Genomic DNA, 22,253 nt, shown 5'->3' on the forward strand with positions numbered 1-22,253 from the left:
GCCTCCCTGCCTCCATTCTCTTCCTGAGACGGTACGAGTCCCAGATTTGTATTGCGGAAATATTACTGCGCATCCCCCCCTCTTTCATAGATAGACCCGCCCGTTCTCTCCAGGCTGGAGTAGACGAGGGCGAGATCATTTTCCTATTCTAGGGGGTATCAGTGACGATTAGGAGGAGAATGCCTGGAGGCTAACATACGAGGTTCTGGAACTGAGTTTTTTCCGTAGCTGTCCTTTCCGCCCTCCCCTCTGTACCTTTGTTCTTCGCGGGGCCTTAATGAAGGCGACTAGATCTCGCTTGCCTCCCCCTTGGAGAGTGGGCCTAATGGTACGTCCCGCTCAGTCAGTGTCAGGCGCTTCGGGCAGGACCAGAAGTCTGGACAGCTGCGCATGCGTATAGAAGGTTGGCGGAAGCGAGGTTTAGAATGTTGTCCCTAGACCCGCGATAGAAGCCGACCTCACTCAGGACTAGGAGCTTGGTTTTGCACCTGCGGAGGGAACAAAGGGGTAAAGGGGTAAGGTCTTGGGGGAATGCTTGGGAATGTCAGAGCATGGCTAGGGATGGTCGGTTGGGGGTGTTTCTTTGGATGCGTGTTGAGCTCAAGTTTCCTGCAGAGAGAAGGAGCGAGCATGTTTAGAACTCAAGGCAAGCAGGATGGGGAGTCCCCAGTCCAGAATTTATGCATTTTAAAAACTTCCCTGTGCTGCACTTTTGACTAGACTCGCTTGCATTGGCTTATTATGCTGGTAGAAGCTAACAAGCAACCAGAAATGATATTGAAACAGGTCGCAGCTCAACAGGGTGAACTGCTCCTGCCTAGCTGCCCAAGGGGAGAAAACAGACGAAGGGGGGTTGGGAAGAGCTAAGGGGTGAGAAGAAGAGCTCAAGTCTTGGGGGAAGACTCAGCTGAGAGGTGCCTGGTGCTATAGCTAGCTAGCTATAATGCTCTTTGACTTACCTATTTAAGCAATGCGGTTTCATTTTGTACTGGAAGGCAGTGTTGCGTAGGAGTTGCAGGGTTGGGCAAGGACTGGGGAGATGAGACTTGGAGTCCTTGCTCAGCTGTGTAACTTACAGCTGACCTTAGGATCAACTCCTGTGTTCCAGCCTACTTCACAGGGCTGTTGTGAAGAGGAAATGGAGGTGGGGGGATCATGTACAGTGGTACCTCCGGTTACATACGCTTTAGGTTACATACGCTTCAGGTTACCCACTCCACTAAGCCAGAAATAGTGCTTCAGGTTAAGAACTTTGCTTCAGGATAAGAACAGAAATCGGGCTCCGGCGGCGCAGCAGCAGCAGGAGGCCCCATTAGCTAAAGTGGTGCTTCAGGTTAAGAACAGTTTCAGGTTAAGAACAGACCTCCGGAATGAATTAAGTACTTAACCCGAGGTACCACTGTATACCATCTTGATATCAATTTATGTGAGTTCATCCCACTCCACTATCAAGTAGCTTTGCCTGTTATGTTTTCATGTTGGCAGCTGCCTTATTCCTTGTAGAAAGGCGGGATATAAATATTAGAAAATAATATATTAAATATAGGGCATACTAGGGGACGGTTTGCCAGTTTTTCAGGGAGCAGAGTGCGGAAAATGCTGCTCTTTGCTCCTCCAGGAATGCGAGTGGGTTCTTTTTTGAGGCACAGGTTCTGGAAAGGCTGTGTTCGAGACCTGCGCCTCTCTCTTGATTTTCCAGGGATTCCTGCCGGGGAGTCGCAATGAACGCCATCGTTGTGCTTTGCCACTTTTGTGAGCTGCACGGGCCTCGCACCCTCTTTTGCACGGAGGTCTTGCACTCGCCTCTTCCGCAAGGGGCAGGCAGCGGAGACAGCCCCGGGCAGAGTGAGCAGGCAGAAGAGGAGGAAGGAGGCATTCAGATGAGCAGCAGGATCCGGTCGCACAGCCCGGCGGAAGGTGCCAGCGCAGACTCCAGCAGCCCAGGGCCCAAGAAGTCCGACATGTGCGAGGCGAGTAGATTTGAGACCGTGAGCTGCTCTTACACCAGAATGGAAGTGTCTTGCCTGTCAGTGGAAGACTGTGTGTCTTCACCTTCAAGCACTGTGGAATTTACTCCCGTGCAAATACTTGGAGGATTTCTTGCTATTATTTATTAAATTTATTGGTCATTCTTTAACCATAGTAACTCAATAGTCACTCAGAATGGAGAAATAAGCAAACTCATATTTTGAAACCAGCATTGAAAAACAAAAGCAAAAGACAGTTCTGCTTTTATAAAGCTGGATTATAATAAGGTTGTCATAATAATAGCTTTTGTTTTGCAAAATCTCCCCCCCCCCCAAAAAATTAATGTTTATTTACCTATTTTTTAGGAAAATCACCCAAAAAATCAACACTTCCGATATGGGCTGCCATACGCCCGGATATTTTTGCCGTTTTCTGAAAATTCCACCCAGACACCATTTTCGACAGATGAATCCTGGCTATGTCCTAGAAATTCCTGATGTATGGCAGCTTAGATTATAACATCCCACCCACTATAGATACAGTATGTTTCGCTCCATAAGATGCACTTTTCCCCTCCTAAAAACTAAGGGGAAATGTGTGTGTGTGTGTTAGGGAGCAAATGCAGGCGGGAAAAGCCGCCAAGAGCCGCACACACACTCTGATGAAGGCTCCCCTTGCGTGGGAGAGGCTGCGCACGGCTATCCCATAAGCCAGGACAGTAAGCGGGATCGCTGTGCAGCGATCCCGCTTGCTGTCCTGGCTTCTGGGATTCAGAATATTTTTTTTTCTTGTTTTCCTCTTTCAAAAACTTGCTGCGTCTTATGGTCTGGTGCGTCTTATAGAGCGAAAAATATGGTGATTGAAAGCTAAAGGCCTGGTGAAAAATAAATGTTTCTGCCTGGCGCCTAAAGATCTGCAGTGATGGTGCCAGGAGAGCCTCCCAGGGGAGAGCATTCCACAAGCAGGGAGCCACCACCTAAAAGGCCTGTTCTCGTGTTTCTACCCTCCGGACCTCCTAAGAAGGGGGCATGTGGAAAAGGGCCTCAGATGATGATTGCAGGGTCTGGGTCAGTTCATATGGGGAGAGATGGTCCTTGCAATATTGGGGTCCATATGTATAGGTGAAAAACCAACACTTTGAATTGGGCCCGGAAACTAATTTGCACCCCATGATATATCCTTTGTGACACAAATGGATTTCTTATACCCTTATCGTGTCTAGATCAGGAGTGGGGAGCTTCCTCAGCTGAAGGGCCGCATTCCCTCACAAATGACTTTCTGGGGGCCACGTGCAAGGCAAAAGGACCACAGCCTGGGACCCTCGTTCCTACAGGACCGCCTCTCCCGATATGCCCTACGGAAGACCTTAAGGTCCATAAATAGCAACACCCTAGATGTCCTGGGCCCCAAGGAAGCCAGATTAGCTTCAGCCAGAGCCAGGGCCTTTCCAACACTGGCTCCAGGGCCCTGCGGGATCTGATTTCTTTCCGCAGGGCCTGTAAGACAGAGTTGTTCCACCTGGCCTTTGGCTTGGAATCAACTGGATTCCCTCCCACTTTTTCTTTTTCTTTTTCTTTTTTCCTTTCTCCTGTGATGGAACTCCTATTTGGGGACTTCCCTGGCTTTTTTCTGGCCCATGTAGGACCAGTCTGGATAGTTAGCCTTGGCGAAGACTTGACGTTTTCATCCCCAAAAATGTTTTTGATTGAGTTTCCACTGAAATGAGGCTGCATTTTAATGTTGTATTTTAATCTTGTTTTTAAGCTGTATTTCAATCAATTGTTTTTATATTTGGTGTTAGCCGCCCTGAGCCTGGTCTTGGCTGGGGAGGGCGGGGTATAAATAATTTTTATTATTATTATTAAAAGTGGATGGAACTTTGTGCTTGACTCTTGCCTTGTGAACGGTGCGCTATATTCCAGCCACGTAAAAGTCGAGGAGTTCCTTCCTCCACTTCTCTAACCAGGCAAACAAGACCCATTGTCGCAGCTCAAGGTTCTTAGGCTCCTTTAAATGGGCTGCAGCTATTATGGGAAACCATCTAAGAGGCTCCTCACCATCCCTTACCTAAAGAAGGAAATAGATTTCCTTGTGGTGTTCCAACAGTGTCAGTCTTCAGGGCTTCCTCCCCCCCCCCCCCCCCCCGTGGCAGTAGATAAGCAGAACAAAGGAAAAGGAGTCTTCTTACCAGTTAGAAACTTTAATAATCACAGCGAGAGAACAAAGAACACATCTCCTAGAGTGGCGGTGCTCCCAATTAAGGATTACACCCCCTTAATCTACGTCACTTCTACGTCTTGTAATCTGAGCTCGTACCCTCTGTGCTTTCTGTTCTGCCATTTTCTGAGCTCTCCGTGACTTTGGAGAAGGGGGGGTCAATGCTGCCCAGAGACTGTGAATCTGTTAACCCTCTCTCTTCCAATGTCTCTTCTCCTAGCTGTTCCCCATCCAGTATTTCCCAGCTATTGCCTTCTGATCTGTGTCCCTCTGCAAGCCGCTGTTCTAAATCTATACTGTCCTCCTGCTCCCGGGAGTACTCGGGATCCGGAGCAGGTGGAGGGGGAGGCTTCCACCATTCCTCCTCAGTGCAGTCCTCCTCAGCATGGTCCCTGACATACACTAACTCCGGCTTCTCTTTCCGCCACCAGGGATGCCGCTCTCTGCCTGCAGGGCACCCAGGCTATGTCAGCCATGACAAAGAGACCTCCATCAAATACGTCAGCCACCAGCACCCAAACCACCCCCAGCTCTTCAGCATCGTGCGCCAGGCCTGCGTCCGCAGCCTCAGCTGTGAGGTGAGCCACATACCATGCAAATAATTGCCAGAAGCATCCTCTGGCTTAACATTCGTGCATTATGTGTATTTTAATGAACCAAACAGAGTGGAAGATTCTGAGTTATGAGAGTGTGTATGAACTAGAAGAGTGCTTAGCTTTTTTTAAAAAAAAGTTGCTATTTTGTTAAGTTGTTAATATTGTTTTACAGGTTATAAATGCTGTATTGATTTGTTAATCATATAATACGACTTTTGTTGTAATGGTGTAAACATATTTTATTTTTCAGTTGCTGTTTTATAGATGGTAATTGTCGGATTGGTGATTTGTTCATTATTTTATATGATTTATGCCGTATTTGTGATGTTCTGTTCTGGTTTAGTAAAGGTAAAGGTAAAGGGACCCCTGACCATTAGGTCCAGTCATGACCGACTCTGGGGTTGCAGCGCTCATCTCGCTTTATTGGCTGAGGGAGCCGGCGTACAGCTTCCGGTTCATGTGGCCAGCATGACTAAGCTGCTTCTGGTGAACCAGAGCAGCGCATGGAAACACCGTTTACCTTTCCGCCGGAGCGGTACCTATTTATCTACTTGCACTTTGACGTGCTTTTGAACTGCTAGGTTGGCAGGAGCAGGGACCGAGCAACGGGAGCTCACCCCGTCACGGGGATTCAAACCGCCAACCTTCTGATTGGCAAGTCCTAGGCTCTGTGGTTTAACCCACAGCGCCACCCGCGTCTCTCTGTTCTGGTTTGCCATTTGTTATTTATTGTTTGTACTGTAAACTGCTTTGGGATTCATTTGAATGAAAGCGGCCTAGAAATACATTGAATCAAATCAAATCTCCCTCGCGCACTATTTGGGGAAGGGATCAGTGGTCGAGCGCCTGTTCGCTGCATGAATAAATATTTTCTTTTATCTGTCCAAAGTCTTCTTTGGATGTTCTCAAGTTCTAGTGTTATGAAGGAGAAAGGGAAAAATTATGCATCTACCTTCTCCTTACCGTGTATAATTTTAAAAACTTTTATCATGTCGCCTCTTATTCGCCTTTTCTCTGAACTGAAAAGTCCCAAACGCTGCAAGCTCTCTCCCCCATGAACTTGCCTGGTCCTCTTGCCCTGGTTGGTAGCCATCACTGTCTCCTGTGGCAGGGAGTTCCACAGATGAACCGCACTGCATAAACAAGTACCGTATTGGCCCAAATATAAGCCGTACCTGCAAGTAAGCCGCACCTTTAAAATTCGGCAGCTTGGGGGAGGCTAGGGAGCCACAGACGGGATGGGCGCAGTTGCCCCTCACTCCCGGGCTGTTCTCGGGGGGGGAGGGAGCTGCCACACTTTAACTTTTCACGATAGGAATTTGGGGAGAAAGAAATAGAAAGGAATATAAGCTCTTTTTATATGCAATAACAGCAGCAAGAATATTACTGGCCCAAAAATGGAAGCAAGAAGAATTACCGACGATTGAAGAATGGAGGATGAAGTTAATGGACTATGCAGAATTAGATAAACTAACAGGAAGGATTCGAAACCGGCGGGACCAGAATTTCACGGAAGACTGGAGTAAATTTACGGACTATTTGGAAAGTATTTGTAAAGATCAGGCGACGTTTGTAGGTTTGCAAGAAGTTTTGTGAGGAGTATTATTGGAAGTATTGCCAAAATGGAGAAGGATGATTTGTTAAGAGATGTAAAGGCAATATTAAGTTAAGAAATGCATAAGAAGTGGTTAAAACGGTGGATCATCAGAGGTGCTGATGGAAGTCTAAAAAGATTGTATAAGTGATAAGTTTTGTGGTACATTTTATAATTGATATGTTGAAATCAATTTTTTTAAAAAAGGGGGAATTTGGAGGAAAAGTGCGGCTTATATTCGGGCCAAAACGGTACTTCCTTCTATGTCTCCTGAATTTTCCAGCGCTCAGCTCCACTGCATGTCCGCGGGTTCTAGTGTTAGTTTGATCCCGTTTCCAGGTCTGCCCGGGACGCGAAGGCCCCATCTTCTTTGGCGACGAGCAGCACGGCTTCGTCTTCAGCCACACCTTCTTCATCAAAGACAGCTTGGCGCGCGGCTTCCAGCGCTGGTATAGCATCATTGCCATCATGATGGACCGCATCTACCTCATCAACTCCTGGCCTTTCCTGCTGGGCAAAGTCAGAGGCATCATCGACGAGCTTCAGGGCAAAGCGCTCAAGGTGAGAGCAAGCTTGGGGCTTGCAGCTGTTTCTCCCAAACATTTTTCACTGAATTTTTAAAATACCATTTTTATTAAATCTCCTAAAATGTTCCAAAACATTTATCGTCATATACAAACCCCTTTCCCCCCAACATAACTTCCTTGTCTTCTCACCCCTCCATTCCTGGTGTTTGTTTTTTTTATTTCTTTAATAATAATAATAATAATAATAATAATTTGATTTTTTTTATATACCCTGCCCATCTAGCTGGGTTTCCCCAGCCACCCTGGGCAGCTTACAGCATATATACAAACATCATTTTTATTAGCTGTTTTACAATACACGTGTTTTTATTATCTAAACTTCACTATCGTTGGTTCTTTCTCAATCCACTGCTAATATATTTATTTATTTATTCAATATTTTCTTGATTTGCAAAAGTGTGTGCAATGTCTCTCTCTCGTATTCCCCCCCCCCCCCCCCCGGTAACATTTTTACAAATCAGTTTCATTTGTTGAGACATTAGGAAGAAAAGGGGGAAAGAGGTGGAGGGGGGGAAAGATGGGTGGGGGTGGGGTCGGGTGGCGATGTTTCTATTTTACTTACTATATGTAGGGTTTGGTGTCAGCATTGCTTGTGCAGGTTCTTTGCTGTTCACTTGTGTTCCTTTGGTGGTGAGAGAGGTTGGGGTTGGCCTAGGGTGTGGCTGTTCATTTGTGGTTGGCTGTGGTGGTCTTTGTTTTCATGTGTGAGTGGGGGGTGGGCCTTTTGGATCAGGTTAGCCATTTTGATTTGTATGCTGTTGGTGGGTTTTTGTCATTATCTTGTTGGGCTGTGTGTGTGATAAAGGGGAGCCATACGGGGGGTGAAGGTGTCTTCTTCTATTTGTCCCTGTGCCAGTTTCAGTTTATTGGTTAATTTTTCTAGTAAGGCTGGTTCCCATACTATTTGGTACCACTGGTCCATGCTTACTCCTGACAGCTCTCTCCAGTGTCTGGCTATGATGCTTCTGGCTGCTGGAAGTAGGTGGGTTATGAGTTCTTTGTGGTGTAAGTGGGCATTATTGTCTTGGAAGATGTTTAGTAAGGCCAATTCTGGGGTGGTTTCTAATACTTGCTTGGTTATTTTACTTATTTCTCGTATGGTTGTTGTCCAGACTAGTTGGATTTTGGGGCACTTCCACCACATGTGGAGGTATGTGCCTCGCTGCTAATATTTTAAATCTTGCCCGCAACTTCATGTAGGGGTGATACTTTGATATCACTGGGCTCCATCAATTGAATTTTAATAAGGAGAAGCAGGTTGCTGAAAAGAGAAATGGAAGAAAAATTAGTTTCAGAAAAGGGAGAAGTTGTCACAATTGCCGAAAAAGGGAGTCATAGCATCATGGAATTGTAGAGTTAGCTACAGTAGAGCCCAATGGTCATCTAGTCCAACCCCTTGCAATGCAGGAATCTCAGCTAAAGCATCCAGGACAGATGGCCATCCAACCTCTGCCTTAAAACCTCCAAGGAAGGAGAGCCCACGACTTCCTGAGGGAGACCGTTCCACTGTCGAGTAGCTATTACTGGCTGAAAGTTCTTCCTGATGTTTAGCTAGAATCTCCTTTCTTGTAACTTGAAGCCACTGATTCGAATCCTACCCTCCAGAGTAGGAGAAAACAAGCTTGTTCCCTCTTTCGTGTGACAGCCCTTGAGATATTTGAAGATGGCTACCCTATCTGCTCTTGGTCTCCTCTTTTCCAGGCTAAACAGACCCAGCTCTTTCAACTGCGCCTCATAAGGCTTGGTATAGGATATAGCTATACTGAGGGCCTTTTTAGTGCCTGCTCCCAGACTTTGGAACTCCTGCCCTAGAGAGATTTGACTGGCTCCCTCTCTGTTGTCCTTCGAAGACTTTCTCATTCCAACGTGCTTTTGGGAACTGAGTCAATAATAAAAGAGACCAAGAGGGAAAGGATGTGTGGTCTGGAATTACAAAAGGGTTCAGTGCTACCTTAAAAGCCAAGGTTCAAGGATAGAAATCTGCTTGTGAAGTGAAAGGATAAGAAAGAGGGATTTATATCTGGATGCTAGGATAGAGATGATCAGGAAAACAGGAAGACACAATGAGAGGTAAAGGAGGTGCTGTGGAATTGGTGGAAGTCAATGTTTGTTTTTCTTTTTAGTGTTTATGTTATTAACTTGTAAGATATGGATTTGTTTTTTGTTTTTTTGAATGTCGGTTTTTGTGTTTTGTGTATTGTTATTTTTCGTGTTGTGTGGAAGATACTAATAAAATTTATTTAAAAACAAAACAAAAGGATTCAGTGCATTTTCATTCTGTTTCTAAATATAATTTTTAAATTAGCTTTCCAAATTATTACAAATCCGTCCAAATTACTTTAATACAATCTCTTCAAATCAGGTTTCCCACTCTGTTGCAAACATATGCCCGTTTCTTCCTCCTATTGCCACATCTTCTCTTCTTTAATTTCCGTTCCCTCCATTACTAAGTTGTTGTCCAGTTTTACAGCAAGGCATAATTTCCTCCTCACAGGCAGCGCATTTTCATTCTTGCTCGTCTGTCCTGCAGGTCTTTGAAGCTGAGCAGTACGGATGCCCCCAGCGGGCGCAGCGCATGAACACGGCCTTTACGCCTTTCCTGCACCAGCGGAACGGAAACGCGGCTCGTTCCCTCACCTCTCTGACGAACGACGAGAACCTGTGGGCCTGTCTCCACACGTCCTTTGCTTGGTAACCCACATTGTGTGTCTCTCAAGTACAGTGCCGGATTTACGTATAAGCTAAACAAGCTGTAGCTTAGGGCCCCACTTTCTTGCGGCCCCCAAAAAAATTTAAAGGAAAAAAAATGGATGTGCATTTCCAAAATACAAGATAAAAAACAAATAAAGTAAAACCTATATACAGCAACAGTGTTTTGTGTTGTGTGGGCTCCTATGATGTAAGTCATGGGCCCCGCCTGCTAGCCTGCTCCCTAAAATATCACTGGTTTGCTCCTTTCTATATATAGTGCCTACATTCTGCATGGACTGGTTGCAGGGCACATGGGCAAATGGCTTTAGATACCTAGAAGGTACATAAATTACCATAGGGCAAATATTCAACACAAAAAAGTGGCCTTTTGTTGTTGACAAAGGACAGCTGGACACATAAGGGGCCCCATTACCTTCAGTAGCTTAGGGCCTCATCAGACCTAAATCTGGCCTTGCTCACGTAGCATGAGAGCTGTGCTTAACCTTCAAGGAAAGATCTTGGTTGAATATTCAACTTCCTTGCATTCTGTAGCATTGATTAAGTCTCAAATAAATTTGCAATGGACTCTGTGCCGGATCAGACCTGAGGATCTGCGGAGTCTGCTTCCCATAATAATAATAATAATAATAATAATAATAATAATAATAATAATAATAATAAATAATTTATTGTTTATACCCTGCCCATCTGGCTGAGTTTCCCCATCCACTCTGGGCGGCTTCCAATCGAGTGTTAAAAACAATACAGTATTAAATATTAAAAACTTTCCTAAACAGGGCTGCCTTCAAATGTCTTTTAAAGATAAGATAGCTGCTTATTTCCTTCACATCTGAAGGAAAGGCGTTCCACAGGGTAGGCGCCACCACCGAGAAGGCCCTTTGCCTGGTTCTCTGTAACCTCACTTCTCGCAGGGAGGGAACTGGCAGAAGGCCCTCGGAACTGGGATGGGATGGAGACGCTCCTTCAGGTATACAGGACCGAGGCCGTTTAGGGCTTTAAAGGTCAGCACCAACATCAACACCAACTAGACATTTGCCCGGAAGGACTTGAAACTGTTGCCTCCCCGCAGCTGATACATAGAGGTGCCATTTTTGCTGTGCCATCTTTACTTAAATCCGGGGTCCTTTCTCCCTTCCTCAGGCTCCTGAAGGCATGCGGCAGCAGACTGACAGAGAAGCTTCTGGAAGGTGCGCCCACAGAGGATACCCTTGTTCAGATGGAGAAATTGGCTGGTAAGGCTTATGGCTGCTTGACTTGGAAAAAGTGTTGGGTGGAGGAGCGGTTGTCATGCAGTTCTACTCAACATTGATCCAGAACAGAAGCTCAACGTACAGTTAGCGGAGTAAAAACTTAAAACACGTGGCAGGATTCCCCCAAAATAGACCAGAGGCAATTGTATTTCATCCAGCAGAGCTTTTAATTGGTACTGAAGACAACTGAGCAGTAATGGTCACAAATCCAATACAATCAAGACTGGCACTGTCCAGTTGCAGCAGACTTAACTTGAACTTATAAGAAGTCTAAACCTTAATACTATATACAGAACACCACACCAGAAGGAAGAGAGATAGAAAGAGGGAACCCAGGCTCCTTCACGCCTTTTATAGTCAGCATGACCTTGACAGAAAGAGATAACCGATTTAAGCTGGCTATACTCAGCTTCTCTGAAGGAATAACCCAAACATCAGGAACCTTCTGCTTGTTTCTTTCACACAGAAAAGCTTCCAGAACCCTCTTGAATTAATAAGAATAGGAAAGATCTCTACACATCAGATCAATACTCTAAGAAATGCAAACTGATACCCCCATCCACCCACCCACTACCTCCCCCCAAATTTTTTTTGGAGGAATGAGTGCTGAGCTTGGACTAGGAAACTCCGGCCTTAAGTCTCTCTGCACAACCCTCTTACCTTGCAGGGTTTATATATTGATTTGCGTATATATTGATGTACCGTATTTTTCCGTGTATAAGACTAGGTGGTTTTTTTTACCAAAAAATTAGGTTTGAAATTAGGGCTCGTCTTATGCATGGGTCCTGCTGAGGGGGTGTTTTCTTAATTCGGAGTCCCCCAAAATAGGGGGAGTCTTATACATGGGGGCGTCTTATACACGGAAAAATATGGGTATATCTCACCTTTCCTTCTCTTGTCTCTCACTCAGATCATGCACACACACACTCTCTCTCACACTAGTGCAGTAGGTGAGCGGAAAATAACGCCGATATATTTCACATTTGGTAATCAGTGCACCCTTGGGTTTTAGACAGTACATGAGGAAACGAGTCTAAAAAGCCTGAGAGACACATTTTCACAGTCCTCTAGCAGTTAGGGGGCTCATCTATCAGAAGTAATGTTTAACTCGATTTTCACGAAACTAGGCCCCCTGAGGTATATTTTGCTCTAGGAGGCTTAGTTTGGTCAGAATCGAGTATACGCTTCTAGAATGAACGCTAAATACATGACTTCTGGTAACTGAGCTGCCAAAGCTGCTAGAGGGCCGGGAAAATTTGTATCCCAAGCTTTTTGGACTTGCCTACCCATGTACTAGGGATGCTGGTGGTACTGTGGGTTAAACCACCGAGCCTAGGGCTTGCCGATCAGAAGGTCAGCGGTTCGAATCCCCACGACGGGTTGAGTTCCTGTTGCTCGGTCCCAGCTCCTGCCAACCTAGCAGTTCAAAAGCACGTCAAAGTGCACATAGATCAATAGGTACCGCTCCGGCGGGAAGGTAAATGGCGTTTCCGTGTGCTGCTCTGGTTCGCCAGAAGCGGCTTAGTCATGCTGGCCACATGACCCAGAAGCTGTACACCGGCTCCCTTGGCCAGTAAAGTGAGATGAGCGCCGCAACCCCAGAGTCGTCCACGACTGGACCTAACAGTCAGGGGTCCCTTTACCTTTTTACCCATGTACTATCTAATACCAAAGGGACACATTGGTTACCAAAAGTGATCCCCCCCCCCAGTTCTCCTACCCCACTAGACCCCCCATCTCCTCCTCTCACCCCTCCCTCTCTTTCTTCCCCAAACACCCTCACACGACTTTCGTTGTGCTTTCTAAGCACCAGCATCGTATCACACTCACTGCTTAACGCATGTATGCAAACAGCTCCTTTCCTCTTCAGAAGGAGCATGGAAATGGGATTTCCTTCCTTACGGCCTTTCTCTCTCCTTTCTCCTGGAGATCTTGAGGAAGAATCGGAAGGCTGGGACAACTCTGAGGAGGAGGAAGGGAAAGCTCCAAGCCAGGGGGACGCTCTGGAATCCCGAGAGCTTGTCAAAAGCCCCACGGACTCCTCCCTCACCTTGGACTGCAGCAACTGGAACATGGCGCCCCGGAACCAGGGCTTCCGGTCCCTCCGGCACCTCAGACAGGTACAGGCGAGGTCCTGACCTGGGGCCAGCATGAGTTTTTTTAAAAAAAAGTCATAGAAACAAAGAATTATGAGGTTGGAAGGGACCCCAAGAGTTTTCTAGTCCATCTGATCAGATGAAACTGTTTATTCCCATATTCTGCTAGGCCAGAGATGTTTAGGGAAGCTTTTAATGTGTAATAGGTTATTGTATTTTAGTGTTTTGTTGGAAGCCGCCCAGAGTGGCTGGGGAAACCTAGCCAGGTGGGCAGGGTATAAATAATAAATTATGTATAAGTTGCTTGTTTTTTCAAAATTTGTCAAGAGCCTTCTTGATTTTTAGACTAGGCATTGTTTTTATTCAGTCTTTTAAAATATAACCAACGACAATGCTGTAACTGTGTATTTTTGAAAAACAGCAACTACAGGGACTTGAGGTATAAAAAATGAGAATAGTCAGTGTGGCATGTAGTTTAGCAATATGACTCCCTCCTTTGGCAATCCTCACAGAACTTCTAGCCCAATGGTTGTCATTAATTTGATTGGAATTAATTTTAGAATGAAATGATTTTAGAATGTTTTATCATTTTACTGTTTAGCCGCTCTGAGCCCGGCTTCAGCTGGGGAGGGCGGGATATAAATAAAAATTATTATTATTATTATTATTATTATTATTATTTATTATTATTATTAAGAAGGAATAATTCCATCCAAGGAAGAGTGGCAGATAAAATTGATGAACTACAGCGGACGCTCGGGTTGCGAACGTGATCCATGCGGGATGCACGTTCACAACCCGCAGCGGCGCTCATGCGCAAAGCACAGTTTAGCGCTTCTGTGCATGCGTGACCGCCAAAACCCGGAAGTAACCCATTCCGGTACTTCCGGGTTTCAGCGGGTCCGTAACCCAAAAAAACGCAACCTGAAGCGTCTGTAACCCGAGGTATGACTGTATACTGAAATGGCAAAACTTAACAGGAAGAATTAGAAAACCAGGAAGAGGCAAAATTTAATAAAGAACGGGGAAAGTTTGTGATCTGTTTGAAAAATTATTGTAAACAATGACATTCATTGGTAGGTTCGGCAGAAGATTGAAACCATGGATTGGCAAAGGCTTTATTGTAATAGAGTTAAGGGAAGAGAAGCAGAAGGAAAATCATTATATGAGGATCCCCACAAAGGGGGCGGGGAGGAAAGTCAAAGGGGATTTCATGTTTTTATTGTGTTTGTTTACTTTCCTTTTGCTTATTGTATGTCAAATTGAAAATGCAGAAATTAATTGTATATATAAAAGAGAGTCATCTAGTCCAACTCTCTGCAATTCAGGAATCTCAACTAAAGAATCCATAACAGATGGCTATCCAAACTCTGCTTAAACACCTCCAAGGAACTAGAATCCACCTCCCAAGGAAGTCTGTTCCTCTGTCAAACAGTTCCTACCATCATTCTTTCAGATGTTCAGTCGGAATCTCCTTCCTTGTAACCTCAAGCCACTGGTTCGAGTCCTGCCCTCCAGAGCAGGCAAAGCCAAGGTTGTTCCCTCTTTCATGGGACAGCCCTTGAGATATTTGAAGATGGCTATCCTATCTCCTCTCAGTCTCCTCTTTTCCAGGCTAAACACCCAGTTCCTTCAACCGCTCCTCATCAGGCAATGTGGCTCCACCCATTTTTGCCATGCCCCGCCCCCGCCCCTATAAATGCAGGGCGTTTAAAGATTTTGCCTGTATTCTAAATTCTTGACAACAGTAAGCCAAAGGGACAGTGTTTTCAGAACATAGGCGGCTGAGTTGGAAGGCCGCTGTGGAAAGATGACTGGTTGAAGCATGGGTAGGCAAACTAAGGCCCAGGGACTGGATCCGGCCCAGTCACCCTCTAAATCCGGCCGTGGACAGTGCAGGAATCAGCGTGTTTTTACATGAGTAGAATGTGCTTTTATTTAAAAGGCATCTATGGGTGATTTGTGGGGCATAGGAATTCATTCACACACCCCCCCCAAATATAGTCCGGCCCCCCATAAGGTCTGAGGGAAAGTGGACCGGCCCCCTGCTGAAAAGGTTTGCTGACCCCTGTATGAAGCTTGAGAGGATGTGTTAAAAGAATGGATGGTAATCTTTACATCGTTACATCTTGAAGGTCCCAGGCCACAGAGAAGTTAGGCTGGCCTCAACTAGAGCCAGGGCTTTTTCGGCTGCAGCTCCAATCTGGTGGAACGCTCTGTCACAAGAGACTAGGGCTCTGCGGGAGTTGACATCTTTCCGCAGGGCCTGCAAGACAGAGCTGTTCCACCAGGCCTTTGGCCAGGGCACAGCCTGACCCCCTCCTTTGGCAATCTTCACAGAACTTTAGCCTAATGGATGCCATCAATTTGAGTTGAATTAATTTTATAATGAAATGATTTTAGAATGCTGTACTATTTTATTGTTGTTAGCCGCCCTGAGCCCGGCTTTGGCTGGGGAGGGCGGGATATAAATAAAATTATTTATTATTATTATTATTATTATTATTATTATTATTATTATCATCATCATCATTACCCCCGCTTGAATTTTAGGTTCTGGGGCCTTCCGCTTTCCGCATGTTGGCGTGGCATGTGCTCATGGGGAACCAGGTCATTTGGAAAGCGCGGGACGCAGACCTTGTCCAGTCCGCCTTCGACGTCCTTCGGGTAGGAACCTAAGAATCTGCCTAGTCAAACCCTCAGTCCACCTGGATACTGCCTGCACTGATTGGCAGGAGCTCTGCGGGACTTCAGAAATTCCCAGCCCTGCAGGGAGATGTCAGGATTTGAACCCGGGACCTTCGGAATGCAGAGCAGGTGCCCTACGACTGAGCTACCGCCCTTTCGCCAGAGCTGTGTCTTCTCTCCGTTACCCGGGCCCAAGCATCTTGGGGGCGGAGAGGTGTCTGGCGTTGATTGGCTGGGCTGCCCTGATGTCACAGAAGGGGGCGGGGCAGGCAGAAAGCCCTTGCCCCCTTCCAGCCTGCTGCCGACTCGCAGAGCTGCGGGTTGCGAGAGCGAAACCTGTGCCTGGGGCGGGTTCTCACCCTGCTGCCTTTCCGTTGCCAGACCATGCTGCCCATTGGCTGCGTTCGGATCATCCCCTACAGCGACAAATACGAGGAGGCTTATCGGTGCAACTTTCTGGGCCTCGCTCCCCACGTGCAGATCCCGCCCCACATTCTGTCATCTGGTAAGAGCACCTTAACCTCTTTTCTTTTTCTTGGGTTGGCTTCCAGCACATACAGAAACGTCAAACATCAAAAACTTCCCAATACTGGGCTGCCTTCAGGTGGCTTCTAAAAGTTGTATACAGTGGACGCCTTGGGTTGCGAACGTGATCCGTGCAAGATGCACGTTTGCAACCCACAGCAGCGCGTCTGTGCACGCGCGGGTTGCGATTCGGCGCTTCTGCGCATGCGCAAAGAGCGATTTAGTGCTTCTGCGCCTGCGCAACCGCCGAAACCCGGAAGTAACCCGTTCTGGTACTTCTGGGTTTTGGCGCATCCGTAACCCGAAAAACGCAACCTGAAGTGTCCATAACCCAAGGTATGACTAGTTATTTATCTCCTTGACACCTGATGGGAGGGCGTTCCACTGCCTAGAAGGCCCCATGAGTTTCATGGTGGAGTGGGGGATTTGAACCCAGGTCTCCCAGGTCCTAGTTGGACACGCTAACCACTACATCACACTGCCTTTCTGAATCGTATGTGGCAGATCCTCACCATCTTGCAGATCATTTCAACTTTGCTTAGCTTTTTTAAAATATCTATATAAAAAACTTCCTTGGCCCCGCGCTTTATCATTATCGCAGCTCGACTAAAACTCTCATCAGAATAATTGGGAATTGGGGGTGTTTGACTGGAACTAGAGATGGAGTGGCCGCCGAAAATACGTATCAGTTTCATCTGTGTTTTACTGATTTGTTCGCAAGCTGCCTTGGAGATTAATGTGGATGAAGGACAGTTGAGCCAACAAGAAAGAATAAAGCTCAGGTTGTAGTTCAATGGTAGAACACATTCCTTGTAGGCAGAAGGTGGAGAGTGTCAGATCCTGGTGTCTCCAGTCAAAAGTACCAGGTAGCCGGGGGGGGGGCACATTTTGGGCCTTGTGGTCAGTGCTGGATTTACGTATAAGCTAAAGAGCTATAGCTTAGGGCCCCACTCTCTTGGGGACTCCAAAAAAATTTAAAGGGGGGGGATTGGATGTACATTTCCAAAATATAAGATAAAAAACAAATAAAATAAAACCTACATACAGCAACAGTATTTTGTGTTGTGTACGCTCCTATTTGTTATGTGCAAATGGCTTTAGATACCTTTTAAAGGTAAAGGTACCCCTGACATTAGGTCTAGTCGCGGACAACTCCGGGGTTGCGGAGCTCATCTCGCTTTACTGGCCGAGGGAGCCAGCGTTTGTCCGCAGATAGTTTTTCCAGGTCATGTGGCCAGCACGACTAAGCTGCTTCTGGTGAACCAGAGCAGCGCACGGAAACACCTTCCCGCCGGAGTGGTACCTATTTATCTACTTGCACTTTGACGTACTTTGAACTGCTAGGTGGGCAGGAACTGGGACCGAGGAACGGGAGCTCACCCTGTTGCAGGGATTTGAACCGCCGACCCTCTGATCGGCAAGCCCTAGGCTCTGTGGTATAGACCACAGCGCCACCCTTAGATACCTATTAGGTCCATAAATTACCATATAGCATATATTCAACACAAAAAACAGCGACAATTTGTTGTTGACAAAGGACAGCTGGACATATAAAGGGCCCCGCTACCTTCAGTAGCTTAGGGCCTCATCAAACCTCAATCCAGTCCTGCTTGTGGTACACTTGCAATGTTGAGAGACCGCCATGGGCACTATTCCTCTCCAGTTGCTTCCTTGCTTTACTTTGCTCTCTACCCCATCAGGATAAAGCTTTCAATGGTAGATTTTATTTTACTTTATTTTCCTGCACAATCTCTGGGCTGAATCCAGCATTAGTCATTAGCATTCCTGTCCATTGATTTCAGTGGGTCTACTCTTGTGACTAACGTTGGACACGACAGGCTGATGAGAGTAGCAGTCCAGAATCTGGAAGGCCCCTGGTTCCCCATGCCTGCTCTAACCATTCTACTGCACTGTCTCTCGGTGTGGTAACTAACTATCCTGTGACTAATTTAGGGACGTGTCTCAAAGGCTGCACTGTGGTGAGTTAAACTGTTTGCAAAACTCTAGTGTGGGCTTTCTTTCCCTTTTAGAGTTCACCGTCCTTGTGGAAGTCCGCACGGCCACGCGGTCGAGCCTCTACCCTGTCTTGTTTGACGATGAGCAGCCTCTCAGCAAATATGAATTTGTGGTCACAAGTGGGAGCCCGGTGGCAGCAGACAGAGGTAAGTAGCGTGCCATAACAAGAACAGAGTCCTTTGTGGTAGCCATGTTGAAACGGCTGTCACCACGATAAATCAGAGACACCTACCGTCTTGTTGTTTATTTTAGGGGAGGGAGGAGGAGAGGAATTAGGTATGCAAAAAGAGAAGTCGTGTTTAATAATAATAATAATAATTTATTTATATCCCGCCCTCCCCAGCTGAAGCCGGGATCAGAGCGGCTAACAACAGTAAAAGTAACACAGTTTACATAAAATCACAATCACTTCATTCTAAAATCAATTCAGAATCAAATTAATGGCAACTATTGGGCCAGAGTTCTATGAGGATTACAAAAGGAGAGAGGGGGTCAGACTGTGCCTTGGCCAAAGGCCTGGTGGAACAGCTCTGTCTTGCAGGCCCTGCGGAAAGACGTCAAGTTTGTGGCATGAAATACTGTACTTTTCCTTGTATAAGTTGCCGCCATTTCCGTGTATAAGATGCCGCCATGTATAAGACACCCCCTCTTTTTTGGGACTCCAAATAGAGAAAATGGGGAGATTACCCAGAGTTTTTGAGCTTTCTTGGGGGGGGGGGTGTTTGCGAAAATCACAATAGTGATCATATAGTGCAGCACAGCTAAGTATTTTTCTTTCCGGTTCCAGTTGGTCCCACCATCTTGAACAAGATTGAAGCGGCCCTGACGAACCAGAACCTCTCTGTGGACGTGGTGGACCAATGCCTTGTCTGCCTTAAGGAGGAGTGGATGAAGTAAGTGTCCAGGTACCTTGAGAAAAAGCTTGCTGGATCAGGCCAGAGCCCTGTCTTAAGCCCAGCACCTTGTTTTCTCAGTGGCCAGTCAAAGGCCTTTGGGAAGCCTGCAAGCAACGACCTGAATGCAACAGCAATTTCCCCCACTTCTGATTCCTGGCAATGGGTGTTCAGAGGCTTTATCAAACCCTCAGCTTAATAATAATAATAATAATAATAATAATAATAATAATAATAATAATAATAATCTTTATACCCTGCCCATCTGGCTGGGTTTCCCCAGCCACTCTGGGCAGCTTCCAACTTATATAAAAACAATTAAACATTAAAAAATTTCCCAGTTCGGAGCTACCTTCAGATGTTTAGAGACAGAATATTATACAGCGGTACCTCTGGTTGTGAATGGGATCCATTCCAGAGGCGCATTTGCAACATGAAAAGAGCGCACTTGCAGCAGTGCGTCTGCACATGCGCGGGTTGCGATTCGCCGCTTCTGCGCATGACATCATTTTGCAATTCTGCACATGTGCGAGCACCGCTTCTGTGCATGACGTCATTTGCACTTCTGCGCATGTGCGAGCGGCGCAACCTGGAAGTAACCCTTTCTGGTACTTCCGGGTCGTCACGGGACGTAACCTAAAAGAACGTAACATGAACGGACGTAACACGAGGTATGACATACGGCATTCCACTACGCAAAGTGTTGGCTGCGTATGAACGTTCTTTCCTTTTTCCCTCTGCAGCAAAGTGAAGGTCCTCTTCAAATTCACGAAAGTGGACAGCAGGCCGAAAGAAGACACCCAGAAGCTGCTGAGCATCTTGGGAGCGGCCGAAGAGGACAACGTGAAGCTGCTGAAATTCTGGATGACCGGCCTGAGCAAGACCTACAAGTCTCACCTGATGTCGACGGTCCGCAGCCCGACTTCTTCGGAGTCTCGAAACTAGGAAACTAGAACTCTTTCGGCTCTTCTTGAGGAAACCCTCGCTTGAGCCTTCAGCCTGGATGTTCTCCGTGCAGCAGAGCCGCCCGGCTGTTTCAGGATGCAAGGGGACGCAGAATCTCATGGCGTATCCTCCGCAGATCAGAGCATGCTTCTGTGTGCTGGTTTGCAATAGGTTTGGAGCGCCTTATCCTTCTTCCTGGTGGCGAAGCTCTCTACCTTCTTTGGCAGGAAGATTTTCTCCTGAAATCTGAGGACTGAGGGGGCATCTGAACTTCCTCCTCTGTGACACCAGGCTAGAGGGGTGAGGTGTTTTATTACCTGGTGAGGCAGGCTTCATCAACACCTTTCGTAATCTGGTGACCACACATGGCAGCCTGAGAATTTGAATTAGTCTATGGATGGGTTGAAATGGTATCTCAAATGCCCTGCAGCATCTAAGCAAAATTAAGTGGCTACTATTTGATGCCCCTCCAAACTCACAGACAGGACTATTCCTGATGGGGCACCTGCCTGACGTCTGCATTTAGGAACCAGTTTGCAACCATCCTGTTCCCTCCATGTTTGGAAGTTTTTCCTCCAGTAAGCAAGCCTGTATTGTGGGAAGCGACCTTTGATTCCCCAAACTCCCCATCTGAAGAATCCACTGAGAAAAGCCGTCCAGCAGGCTGAGACACTGAAAAAGACATGTTTGGCTGCTCTAATTTGAACGAATTTGTGGAGACCTCTTCTTCTCAGGCAACGGGAGGACAGGAACCCCTGTCACCTGTCCTGCGCGGGAAGCTAGGCAGGAGAGAACTGGGAAGGAAGACCACAGCTCCCAAGTGAGGTGGTGATATCCAATTTGCATATTGACCTGCCTAGCGGAGCAAGTGGGGAGGGGACAACCCTATTCCAGGATGTCCTCTTCCTTGCAGCAAAACAGCTTACACTTAAAAATAAATGAAATTTATCAAAAGGTCCTGTACTGTATTCTGGAGGAAGGCAACGTGAACTTGCATCCCTGTTATCCAGAGTTATGTTGCTGCCTTGCACTTTTAGCAAGATCTGACTCTTGCCTACTTACTAAGACTTATTTGCCAGTAGCAAAAGAAAGGAAGCAAAAGAATTGTTTTGCAAGTGCATTGCAGCTTTATATCCTGCATGGTTACATACCCAGTTCCTTTTCCTAAACTATTTCCATGTGCAAGAGCTCATGCATTCAGTTGCAAAATGGGAGAATATTTCAAGGGTGCCATTAACTCTCTCCCGTTGGTTTCAGTGGGACTTGAAGGATTAATTTTGAATGGATTGTACCCAATTGTACCCAGCCTAGGAGGTAGTAGCTTTTGCTGCTGCACAGCCTATTTCTGGTGAAATGGGATTTGCAGAAATAATTTCTTTTGAAACGTGTTCAAGAACGTAAACATTAGTTACCGTAGTTCCCCCCGCTCCCTTACCCCATGATGTTTTTATTTCTAATTGCATAACTAAGGTAATGGTGGACAAACTCCACAAATCTCCTTTGCTGGGAAAGAAAACCTAAACTTAAAATATTTAATGTTTTATTTTAAAATGGGGAGAAGTGAAAAAAATAATAGGTGAGCCTAGGTTTGCGGTGTCTGATTTTAACATTTTTTATCTTGGCGTATGCGGTTAACATATTTATACTAAACTACTCTACAGGAAGATTCCTCTAACAAAACTAGCTATTCTTTCCATTTTGGAGATGTTAGCAGGTCCTTATTGATTTTTTGTTAATTATTTCAAAGAGTGTGTAAAACTGCGAACCAATAAAAAAAAATGCTGCATTTTTTCCCCTATGAGGAAAATGTGGATTTTACTGTTTCAGCCCAGTAAAACAGTGCCTAATGGGCAAGTCACTTTCCATTTGAAGTAACATACCCTCAAATCAGCTATCTGCTTGTCGAATTGCTTAATATGTGGGAGGCTGGTTAAGAATTTGATCCCTCCTTACTCTAAAATGAAAGGGGGATAGACTCTCAGTCATGGGCGTAGCCGGGATTTTTTGTTGGGGGGGTGGGGCAAGGCTCAGCAACTTTTGCTTTCCAAAAAAATTTTGTTGGTCTATCCAACGACAATGGGTAGATCACTGTCAGTTTTTAATACTGTGAGTGGATCGCAGTCTGTTGGGAGTTGGACGTACCTGCCCTAGATGGTTGCAGCATCC

The 22,253-nt window shown here is 46.1% G+C and overlaps 1 protein-coding gene across 1 annotated transcript; it reads left to right on the forward strand.

Moving 5' to 3' along the window:
- The first annotated feature begins 359 nt into the window (after positions 1 to 359).
- Positions 360 to 21,885, forward strand: FLCN (folliculin). The gene is made up of 12 exons (XM_077918687.1): positions 360 to 507; positions 1,700 to 1,970; positions 4,617 to 4,763; positions 6,715 to 6,936; positions 9,493 to 9,653; positions 10,815 to 10,906; positions 12,854 to 13,044; positions 15,574 to 15,687; positions 16,090 to 16,213; positions 18,264 to 18,395; positions 19,037 to 19,142; positions 19,886 to 21,885. The coding sequence occupies exons 2-12, from the start codon at positions 1,722 to 1,724 to the stop codon at positions 20,085 to 20,087; spliced, it is 1,740 nt and encodes a 579-aa protein (XP_077774813.1). The 5' UTR covers positions 360 to 507; positions 1,700 to 1,721; the 3' UTR covers positions 20,088 to 21,885.
- The last annotated feature ends 368 nt before the right edge of the window (positions 21,886 to 22,253 follow it).

Source organism: Podarcis muralis, chromosome 14 (genome assembly GCF_964188315.1).
Source record: "Podarcis muralis chromosome 14, rPodMur119.hap1.1, whole genome shotgun sequence".
Lineage (NCBI taxonomy): Eukaryota > Metazoa > Chordata > Lepidosauria > Squamata > Lacertidae > Podarcis > Podarcis muralis.

Coding starts and splice junctions, on each gene's coding strand:
- FLCN (XM_077918687.1), top strand. CDS start 1,722: ATGAACGCCATCGTTGTGCTTTGCCACTTTTGTGAGCTGCACGGGCCT. Junction 15,688..16,089: donor CCGCCTTCGACGTCCTTCGG/GTAGGAACCTAA, acceptor TTCCGTTGCCAG/ACCATGCTGCCCATTGGCTG. Junction 16,214..18,263: donor GCCCCACATTCTGTCATCTG/GTAAGAGCACCT, acceptor TTTCCCTTTTAG/AGTTCACCGTCCTTGTGGAA.